Genomic DNA, 11,764 nt, shown 5'->3' with positions numbered 1-11,764 from the left:
TGGACAATGTTTGTCAAGAATGTTGATGTAACAGGGTTCAGTTGGAGGGATGATTAGAGGCAGAGCTGTGGCTGACTTGCTACTGTCTCACAGACTGTGCCTGATTAACTATAATACTGTCAGCCAATCAGAGCTTTAATTAAAACTTCTGGGAAACAGAGATAATTTACACCAAGAAGTACACTGTAGTTCTACATCTGTTAGAATCTATCGACAACCTGAGGGAGAGTTTTTCAAAAAGCATTTGTCTCCACACTGTTATCAGGTGTAATTCATTGGTTAACTAACATGTCCTTTGTTAAATTTGACCGTAAAAACAATCATTGCACTGACTGGACCTTTACAAATATGGTGTACATGGCTTAATGAATCCAAAGATGAAGTAGAGATCTAGAAGTTTACAGAGTTGTGCTTACCTGAATCAAGTTGTTGGCATGATTACAGATTAAATTATTGGTGGGCATGTAAATGTATCTTGCTGTGCAGCCATTGTATGAACGCCGCTTTTTACCTCAGACAACTGGAGTCCATTCAATCACTGTGTGTAAGGCAGGACAACGCATACTGCAGAATGTTTAAAATAGAAACAGTAATACATGTCTCTATATTTAAGTGGGCATCACTGGCACTGAGGAAGGTGAAGGGTTATGAAGAAAATACTAACAGCTGTGGGTCGACAGAGGCCTCAGGTAATGCCATAGTTTATGCCAGTGGTTCCCAACCTTTTCTGGATAAGGGCCCACTTGAATATCTCGAAAGCGTCTGCGGCCCACTCATCTGACTTCCAATCAGGTCTCATGGATGGAAGCATGCATGTTTATTCCACTGGCTTCAATTGAATCCCTTTTATCTGTTTACTGTTTATTGAGGACATGATGACGCTGTTTTGGTAGAGAAGGTATTCTATGCTTGAGAGAATGATGAGAATGACTACTGATAATCACAGAGGCATTATACTGTATATACGTATAACTTGTAGAGCTTTTAACTTACTGTTTATGAAAATCAAATATTTCCTCCTTTTTTATACTTAATGTTTATATTTATAAAATAAGCTTTTCCCTGGTTGGTGATTACCCTCCGATGAGTATGTTTTCTACTTCTTTGATCAAATTGTAAAGCTTACCCAAATCTTTTACTTTGAGTAGTTGAAATAATCTTTTGATACTTTTTATACAGCATACATCCTGTATTATTTATGGTAGTGTATGCATATTAGCACGTTTAATGCCAAATTGATTACTTTTTTGTGTCACAGAACAGAGAATATACAAAATAACAGTTGCATGGCATATGAACCACAGTCAGATGTGTTTTATGCTATCAAAGCTGTTATGTCACTAGTCCAACTGTGCCTTCATGCTACAACAATCAAAATAGTTGCTCTATTCAAAAAGGGATCTCTGATAAAATCACACTGTAAAGAACTCGCAAAAGGAAATGTAGCTTTATTTCGAGGTTTCTGTCATTTAGACCTTCATCAGGACAGGCAATGACAATTGCAAGTTCTTTACAGTGTTGCGGGTCCCTTTCTTCAATTTTAGTATCAGAGATCCCTTTTTGAATATATGCATTTTATCCTACACACCTGTCACCAACTTTTGAGGTGTGCATCAGCCTTTTTTTAACTTTTGAATTGCTGGACATGTCACCTCATATGTCTGGAATGCATCTACGTTTTCCACAAACTATTGATTGCCTTTTGTGTTTGTTGCACATCAGAACATACACTCTGACCAAAATACAAATGTTGTTGATATCAGCCTTTAGAGACAAGACTGTGGGAAGTGGACTGAGCAAATGGATGGAATATGGAATCAAGTTATGAGGCTGCATTCACTTCTGTTTCTGCATCTTTGTTGTGGACACTGCCAGAAAGAGCCTGCTATTAATTGCAGGGCTATTTAACGACCGTATTGTGTGATATTCTCTAGTGAAAATTATTAGTTGGACATTCAATCATACCCAAAGAAAGCTACAGCTCTGATAAGCTTTTTACAGACACGGTAGCAGTGGCAGAATAACCAAAGAACCGTAAATAATAAGGAAGATTATGGAATTTCTTTACTGTAATTTCATTCCAATCTTACAGTTTTAACAGGGTTAGCAGAAATAACTTTAACTGAGTCATGTATATGGGATATGTTGTGTCCAGTAAAACCACTCCACTGTACAGCAAGTGTCTGGTATAACAATAAAAAGATGCTCTACTCTGACATTGTCTCTTCGGATAAGGGTGCCTCTAGCCAAAGCTAAGATACCAGAAGTAAAACAAATAATATAAAACTGTTTTTAGATAAATAATTATTTGAAGTAAAATGGGATAATAAATAAACAGCCCTATATGAAAGAAAATAAATATCAGAATGGAACCTGAGCTTGCCTCCTCTCCTTCTGTGCACTCATTACAGTGCAGTCCAGTGGTCCTGAAATATTCATAAAATTAGTGGAGCGTACGGCGTAGCGATATTACGACGTAACATTTGTTCCCATTAGTTCGAAGCTGGTGAATGCTAACCTGGTGATTGTTAACCTGGTCAATGCTACTATGCCTAAACCTAACCCTAACCCCAGTAAAGCTAAGCCTAAACCTAACCCTAAAACATAACCCTAACCCTTAGTCGAACTAATGGGACGTCTAAATACAGAGATTTTACCAAAATGAGAGCATTGAGCATATAGAGACTGTTGTTGTTTATCACGGCTGGGTGTTTTTTATCTTGGCATTGTAAAGAACTTAATCTGTTTTCAAAAAGCGCTTCATAAATAACGTTTATTATTATTAGGCTATTACAATTATTTTATTTGTTTTAATCCAATCCTTAAATGAGATAACTCAAATAACTGTTTCTGACATTGGAACATTATGAATAAAAATTGGTTGAAAAATCTGAGCTGTCTATAAGAGGGTGTGCGTGTGTGTGTGTGTGTCATACAGTAGATAATAAATAAAACAGTTGAAAACCAATGCAGGCCTAACCCTTGTTAATGCAACTGGTATCAAGTTGCTATTATAATCATAGACGGATTATAATGTGAATATTCTCATCCCTGCACAGTGCACACCAATGTTCAAGGTTCTTTATTGTTAAAGAATTTGTGATTTGGCAAGACTGTAGCCTATATCCAAAACAATATCAAATAATGACTTAAAAACATAATATTTAATTACCTTATAACAATGATAATAATAACAACCGCAAAAAAAATGAACTGTGTTTTTTTGTCTTCAGTTGCATAAAAATGTTAGACATTTAGGACTTCTCTGGAATAGGGGTCAAACCCTTAGAGGGTCAACCATAGGGGTCAACCCATAGAGGGTCAACCTGGGGTCAACCACTACCACTTCCGGGTTACCCAAATTAACTGCTGAAGTCTACGCGTGATTCCTAAACCCACCAGGATTGAGTTAAGACCCGCCTCGCGGAAACGCGAGGACTTCCAGGAGTGGCTGAAATCAATCCCTGCCTGACATGGAGGGTGAATAAAGTCAGAGGCATGAAGACTTGTAGGCCTACTTGAGAAAAGCCTGCTTTTGCACAATGCACAACTATTAATTTCTCACTACAGTGCTCAAAATAAACTGTGCTAAAAAAAAAACTTGAAACTGACTGTGCTTAATAAAGGGAAAACTTTGTAACTTTGCTAAAGAGAAAAACGTACTGAGAAAACTATTAATTTGTCACTACTGTAGTAGACCTACTGTGCTCAAACTCATACTGATTTTGGATATGGCTTTGGGCCTATTATGCTGCGCGTGTATTATTGTAATGGATCAGTAGGTACCGTAGTAGGTACTTTGCACTTGAGCGAGCAGCACTAACGTTCATGGGCACTTTCATACTGGAGGCGGGTCTTAACTCAATCCTGGTGGGTTTAGGAATCACGCGAAGTCTACATCCAGGTTTGTGTTGATCACCAATTCACCATGGTTACCACAGACGCAGCGCGACTTTTAATGCATTCAGGTGGTTTGTTGATCAGAATGATCACCATGGTTACAGTTGGTTACACTGTTTGTTCAAGTATCGGTAAATGGAGGCAAAGCAGGACACGGTTTGTTGATAAACTCACGCGGCGGGTATCTGCTGCATGTCCATATTTGGTTCCCAGATTCTGATTGGCCCAACACACCCACCTCACGGCCCCGCGGATTGGCTAAGCGTCGTCGTGTGACGTAGGCGCCGCAGTTCGAAATAAAACACGTTGCAGAGTCGATCCAGCAGCAGCACCAGTCAAGAGTTCATCTCCCTGCTGGACGGTACTGAACTGAACCAACAACCCGATCGACATCATCCAACCTTGTTTCTCAAGTTCAACCCAGAGAAGAGCAGCATCTCAGCAGAAAACGACTTACATCTTACTGGCTGCCACCATGGGTCAGCGTTGTTCAACTTCTTCAAGCAAACAACGCAAATCACGTCGTGATCCACAACCCATCCAGAGAACCGATGCCCCACCGCTGCAACTCTCTCCGTGGCAAAGCTTTGTGGCCGATTCTGGTTTACTTTTTGTATTCGGAAGGAGCCCCAACAAACAGGCAGTTGGGACAGGGACTCGCAGTTGCGTAGCCAGGAATGGGATCACCCCCAGGGCCCCCACTCCCCCCCGGAGGAGGGCCCCCTCTCCGCCCCGGAGGAGGGCCCCCTCTCCGCCCCGGAGGAGGGCCCCCACTCCGCCCGGATCGAGGAGGGCCCCAGCCCCCCACACCCCCGGAGAAGACCGAGGAGACCAGAGCTGTAACTCCGAACTGTAACTTGCTGACGTCCGTTTGAAGCTGCATTGTGCAAGCTCTAGTTTAACTTTAATTGTGGATGCATAACCTTGCATCACCAGACTTTCGGCCTCGGAGGAAAGTGGCTGCTCCAATCCAGGTAGGCCTAACAGGTAAACGACAGCTACAACCCTCAAGAGAGGCACTCGGTGAGTCGGTGGTAAAAACGGTTTATAGGCTATTTATATATTAACATTTTAAGACTCGTGACATGAAGTGCCCTTGAATGTACAACAGATTATTTATGTTTACGTTTTACTGACCTTCCTTGGAATACATCAAGGGTCACAGCCAGGTAGCCTACTACATGTAAATATTGTATTGTTTCTTGACTTTGATACCTCCAGTAATCATTCTCCTGAGTTTATTTCCAGTTTCGAGTTATCTTCAATATAATTACAATATAATTGTTCATCTGTAAATATCTCCTGAGTTTATTTCCAGTTTCGAGTTGTCTTCAATATAATTACAATATAATTGTTCATCTGTAAATATTCTGTAAATAAATAAATGCATTGAATGTTCTTAATTTAAAACTATAACTTTGCAGTGTTCTTTTTCTCTTATGGTTATTTGTGTTGATCTTAAAATGTGATAAACGCCACACATTGACATTTATTTTAAGCATTGAGGATTTACAGTGTAAGCGTCATATAGATAAAGAAAATGTTCTCCTGTGGCCGACGACGACTATATCAAATTGATATCCAGAGGCCGTTATGTCAATTTAATTTATGTCATTTCAAAGTATAACCTACACCCCCCATCTACACTGCCCCCCCCCCCCCCGGATGGTTCCACAGATAAATATTGTAAAAACAACAGGTCTACAAGCTCACACCACCTTGCACTGCGAGGCATTGTGAGCTTGTCGATGGGCTATTTTCACAATGTTTACCTCGTATGTAATATTTGACAATTTGGTATTTAACAAATAATTAAATTGTAAGGTTAGAAATGTGCAAATACCCTGTATACACTTACCGTATATATGATGGTTTGTTAATGGTTGAGGGAGAAAATGTTCTCAATCACCCAAAAATAATACAGGGACCCAGAGTTTGGGAACCCACTGGTCTAGGCTAGTGCTAGCATATTGAAGAATAAGTTAATGTTAGAAGAAAGTCAACGTAATCCACCAATTTCACAAAATCAAATTCTTTAATCTTTTGAGAGAATCAAGAAAAATCAAACCTCGGTTCGAAGTGAAGCGGTGGACAGATAAAACCTCTATTCTGAATGTATTTTTCATCTGTTTTGATAATCTGCAATAGATACTGCATGTACAAGACAGATAAACCCTGAAGGCCAAATTATCATGTGAAGCTTGACCAATCCTCAAAGTATCCATTCATCTAACCGGGAGGGACACCACACATTTTGCTTTTTGAAAAAGCCTATTCATTCTGGACTGATATTTTACACGTACGGGACAGGAAAAACCTGTTCATTCTGGCCTGGAGTGACCATATATGGACATAAGGTAACATACTTTGTGTTTTTGAAAAACCCTGTTCATTCTGGACTGAGATCACCATATATGGTAATTAAACTGACATTCTGTGGGACAGGAAAAACCTTTTCATTCCGGCCTGGAGTGACCATATATGGACATAAGGTAACATACTTTGTGTTTTTGAAAAACCCTGTTCATTCTGGACTGACATCACCATATATGGTAATTAAACGGACATTCTGTTTTTGAAAAAACCTGTTCATTCTGGACTGAAATGACCATATATGGGCGTGATACACACAAAGCCATTCATTGGAAGCGGTTTTCACCGCTTCAAAAATATCCAGTAAAAGTAAAAGACAAAAAAACATATTTGTTCTAAGATCATAAGGTCCTAAAGGCAAATTAAATCAATTAAATGCCAAGATGAATAAAATCACAATTCTTCACAGGAGGGTAGTGCAATCAACACAACAACATACTAGAAAATTGTGAAACTGGTTAAAATGGAAAGCGGAAAAACTAATCACAGATCTCAAAGGTTCTGGACGGTTTCAGGTTCTGGGTGGTTCTAGGTTACATTTTTATGTAGTCGAAACGTAACCTACAGTATGTCTGTGTGTGCAATACCTCCTGTCAACCAGTAGTCTACATCTATCTATTAAACCAGCAAACTCACTCACTCACTCACACACTCACGCTCTAACGCTCACGCTTATCTACGTTTATCTATTCACTCGCTTCAGCAACTGATCCCAAAGTTCACATGGTATTGGTCATTAGCATTATACCAACGGTGACGGAGCCCGAATTTCATTTCTCCCAAATTAAAGCAGTTTATTAGCGTTTTCTACTGTCTGTTGCCAGGGTTACGGTCCGTTCCTTCAGGCCATGGGATCTGTAGCCCCACACACACACACACACAGCTCCCTCTCTCAGTTAGGAATCTCTCACAGTTAGGAATGCGCTCTCTCTCTCTCTCTCTCTCCCTCTCCCTCTCCCTCTCCCTCTCCCTCTCCCTCTCTCTCTCACACACACACGCTTTCACCAGGTGCGTTTGATGTGTGTCTCATCTTCCAACGGGTAAATAAATATACACTCCTCCATGAGCTGCTCCTTACATTATGATGCTCCCTCCCGCACATATTCTCACGTACGCACCAGTTACAGTAACTTTCCCCACAACCCACACTCTGCACATATTTTGGAGCACATATCTTTGAACGGGTAAGGTCTAGTCTAATCTAAATCTCTGAATAGAAGAGCAGGGAGACCGCCTCCAAAAAAGCAGTTGTGTTAAAAAAGTTAAAGTTGTGTTAGTTACATTGTAACATATTATTCTACCAGACAGATTTGTTCAAATACAAATGTATTCACAAAAGAAGGTTATGGATGGCGGCTTTAAAATGTAATGAGATTGTGATTAGACATGTTACATGGGACCAAGGTTCTGGCCATTAGGTTCAGAGATCTCTTCTTCATTTTCTTATTTTGGAACATTGATTCACTGCAGTGCCCAGCTTGTCGGACAAAAGAAATGGGCTCAGGTGACAGCACTGAGGAGAGAGCAAATGTATATCCTTAAATGACATTCGCACAGATCTTTAAATAAATAAACACATTCAAATCTTCTGTTACAAAACCAATTGTCTAAATGTTAGTATTATTATGTAATTAAGAATTCACCTATTTGTTTTCTTTGAACTGGATTGCCTCATTAGTACACCATTTGTTACATTATGTTATGTACACAGTAAGGATAACTGTTTACTACGGTAATAACAGGGATATTAAATAAAGAAAAATAAAGGTGCAGCTACTGTAGATATTCAAATTCCAAATGCATTACAGCAAAGATGATTTCTTTCATGGCAGTATTTACCTGTCGCTGTGGTTTTGAGGAGCTCGCCTCTGGTTCATTCGACATCTGGATTTTGAAATCAGAAGAGAAACGAGAGGCCTGGAGAACAGATGCCATCTCCTCATCAACTTCCACCGCTACTTCTTTCTGCAAGGCACAAGTGACAACAGACAAATGATTATATAATTGTCTATTTTATGTGAAGCTCACAACATTGCATCGTTGTGAGAGTTATGTTCAGGGCTTGCCACTGGCTTTCAGCAGAGTATAAATTAAGCATTACCTTGAAGGAGTGGGATGAATCAAACTCAAACACATCTGGGAAATCTGTTATGGTCCCTTTATAGGTTACCATTGCCTTTGTCATGACTGCATTTTCAGGCAACTTAAACATCCTGTAAGTGCCAGATGCATATTTGATGTCACCTGTTTAGATAAGTACACAGAAGCTGATGAATATCATGGAAAATGTGCCACTAGTAATCAAATATAAAATGTTGACTTTTTACCTGCTTTTTCCTTGAGCTCACTGTTATGGACCACAATGTGACTGGCAGAAACAAGGTATGGAGTGCTGAAGCCCACCATCTGGGCCAATGAAATGAAGTCTTGCCAAAACAGAGAGCCACCCATTCCTTCACCTATCCAACAGACACAGATCAGCAATACTTGTTTCTCTATGGATGCTTTGCACAAAACTAAACACCAACAATGTCCAAAGATAACCTTGTTTCACTGCCATATTGGTATTCAATTGCATCAATATAATTTACCCCACATAATTGGATCTTCCTTGAAGTGATCAGGAAGCATTTTGCTGGCATACATGTCACTGAAGTACATTTCTCCTCCCTCCTGTATTATAAATGTCCACAAGAAAAGTGATTATGATAAATGTTTGTATAGTGTATGTACGTGTATATCATAGGCGCCAGATCAATGGAGCAATACAAGCAATTGCTCCAATATGATACATATAGATGGAGCATTGTTGCATAAAGAAAACAGATTAACCTTTTTGGACCAGAGGATGCTGTGAGGGTAACATCTATTCTATTACATGATAGTGGTTCATTTGTTGTAACCCCTATAGGCAGAAGTGAAATCACTTAAGTTGGGGTTGACAGGATGTGTGCATGACATACAATTTTTTTGTATGAAATGATCCCTTCCCACAAATTTTGGAAGCAAATTATAGTGTGTATATGTGTGCGACTGTGCGACGCCACAAACAAACAGCGCCTGCCATAGACGGTAGAAAAGGTAGAAGCCTCCTCCAGCTCTGGGGCGTTAATTGGTAAAAGAGGACTGGTAACCTTCCGGAATTCTGAAGGACGCTTCCTTGTGCGTCACAGAACGGGATGCTCGGTAGAGTCGGTAGACCAATCAGATGCGGGACTCCCTCTTTCCCACTGCAGGGGGCAGAGTGCCTTCCACAATTCTGCACTTCCGCCAGTCCTGTTTTACCAATCCTGCCAATTAACTGCAGCGGCGGATGAGGTATCTAGCTTTTATATCTGTGCCGCCTGCCCCAAATTCAACTTTATATAGTAGTAGAGAAATGGTCTAAGGTCTAACCTTTAGTACTCGGTGAGCTTCCTGTAACACTGTCTTTTTGTCGGGACACAAACAGATCACACAGTTGGATCTGTAGAGAAGATTTGAGGGGAAAAAAAAGCTTTGTAATGAAACCAATCTGTTGTGCGATGACTGGTCTTACGTTTCAGCGTAGCATCATAATAAACATAGTATTTGCCTTCTTAGACTTACACAACGATATCCATTGAGTCGTTCTGGATACCAGCCTCACCAAGCTTCTCCATATAACCTTGGACGAAGGAGGTGTTGGGCTTGTCATAACCAAACGTCTCTCTGTGGTACTCAATATATTTCTGCGATGCGAGGATCTAAAAAGAGACAGACACCCCAATGTGAGGTGTAGAAAGGAATGTCCATTTGTGTACAGTATGTATGTGTATGAATGAGCACATCATCATTACCAATTCCTCAGTCATATCAATCCCTGTGACATGCCCCCTCTGTCCGACCAGTTTGCTGAGAGCATAACAGTCTCTTCCTGAACCACTTCCCAGGTCCAGAACTCTGCAGCCCTCAAGCTTCTCTGGAACCGGAAGGCCACAGCCAAAGAATCTGCATAGTAAAATAGAAACGCATCATACAGTACAAGTTGCAGCAGTTGCAGGTCCATTGCTGATGAGGTGCACACAGTAAAACCCTAATGTTGAGCTAAACCCTAAAATGTGCTTTCACACATGCACTGCAACACTGAACGTATCTAAATATTCCCTGTATGTGAGAACAAAGAAGGACCAGACAGACTTTACCCTGCCAAAGCCTGTGTATAGCCATATTGAACCCATACCATTGACCGGAGAATTCAGGGAGCAATGTATACAATTCTTTAAAACGTTTGTGTGTCAGGTATGTCAAGGGTCATTGGAGTCCAAAGTTTCACTACAAATGCAATGAACAATAATGTGACGTCTTGAAAGCCTTTAATTAAATCCAAGTCCTACCTTTTAACTACTTCTGGGTGAACCAGGTTCAATGCATTCAGGGCATCTTTTGATGTTGGTCTGGCAGACAAACTGCAGGAAGCAGCACTTGTTTGCAGATCACAGGATGACTCCAGGCGTGAGCCATAGTATTTCTAGACGTACACACCAACAATAAATACACACACACATAATTAAATAATAATACAACTGAATTGTATAAAGCAAAAAGCTTAACAGATAGCAACAAATAAAAACAAAATTGTTTCTCTATGAATTGAGTACAAAAGGACCCTAGAAGAAAACCCTAGTAGAAGACCTTATATCCTAACGGTACTGTCTTGTGCTTTTCCTATGCAAACTACTCAAAACTGGTAAAAGAAAACACAGCCTATCCTTACTAGCCTAGTCATAACCACCTCTTCCTGCAATTCTGATTCGATTTCGAGGAGGCTGGTTTACGAGGCTATATCCTTACCTCCCCCTGACCTTTCTATTGTAAATACAATTTGTTTTGCATTGTATTTTATTGTGTCTGTCTCTGTCATTTAATGTTATATGTGATTTTTTTAAGGATCTCAATTGAAACAATCCATAGGCCTTTTTTGGTTGTATCCTTTTTGTTGACCCTGTACCAATGAACTGTACTGTCATGAAACTGTAGCTACCTTTTCCTTTGCAAACTTCTAATAAAGTAATAATCAATTGATTGATTGATTGATTGAAGACTTTATTAGAAGTTTGCATAGAAAAAGGTACAGTTTCATGACGGTACAGTTCACTGGTACAAGGTCTACTAAAAGGAGATCCTAGAAAAGACTAAGCTTATTTCCACAGGAAACCATTTAAATAAGTAGGGGGGGGGGGCTGTCTGTGACATCCCCCTCCGCTAGATTAGCTTAGCCTACTAGGTCAGTCAAGCAACAATAACAAAGTAATAATGTCACATTCATGTTGTGAGATTAAAATATTGCAAGGTTTCTCTAAACATTACAATAATGTGCACGTCATTTTTGTACAATGCAATACAAAACAATACCTTCACGTTTTCATGCACTTCACCTTGCATTCTGCCACGACGGGTGGCGCATAAAAAAACAGATCAAAGTTTAATAACAATCTAAATTTGAACTTTGAACTCAAACATTTCCCCGTCT

General features: G+C 40.0%; 1 protein-coding gene across 1 annotated transcript; it reads right to left on the bottom strand.

The window, feature by feature from the left end:
- Nucleotides 1–5,916: 5,916 nt before the first annotated feature.
- Nucleotides 5,917–11,732, bottom strand: LOC308289301 (arsenite methyltransferase). The gene is made up of 10 exons (XM_080730949.1): nt 11,647–11,732; nt 10,629–10,762; nt 10,092–10,242; nt 9,862–9,998; nt 9,670–9,739; nt 8,865–8,946; nt 8,601–8,732; nt 8,375–8,517; nt 8,113–8,238; nt 5,917–7,786 (listed from the first exon to the last, which is right to left on the bottom strand). Exons 1-10 carry the CDS (start codon nt 11,674–11,676, stop codon nt 7,709–7,711), a joined length of 1,083 nt encoding a protein of 360 aa, XP_080587075.1. The 5' UTR covers nt 11,677–11,732; the 3' UTR covers nt 5,917–7,708.
- Nucleotides 11,733–11,764: the final 32 nt, after the last annotated feature.

This window comes from Nannobrachium achirus (assembly GCF_963921795.1).
Source record: "Nannobrachium achirus genome assembly, chromosome: 8".
NCBI lineage: Eukaryota > Metazoa > Chordata > Actinopteri > Myctophiformes > Myctophidae > Nannobrachium > Nannobrachium achirus.
This window is presented reverse-complemented; position numbering and strand designations above follow the sequence as displayed.

What these genes read in the sequence shown, in the direction of transcription:
- LOC308289301 (XM_080730949.1), bottom strand. Translation starts at nt 11,676, where the DNA reads ATGCAAGGTGAAGTGCATGAAAACGTGAAG. An exon ending in GGAAGATCCAATTATGTGGG is followed by an intron (nt 8,733 to 8,864) that starts GTAAATTATATT and finishes TCTGTTGGATAG; the next exon opens with GTGAAGGAATGGGTGGCTCT. An exon ending in ATTCATCCCACTCCTTCAAG is followed by an intron (nt 8,239 to 8,374) that starts GTAATGCTTAAT and finishes TGTGCCTTGCAG; the next exon opens with AAAGAAGTAGCGGTGGAAGT.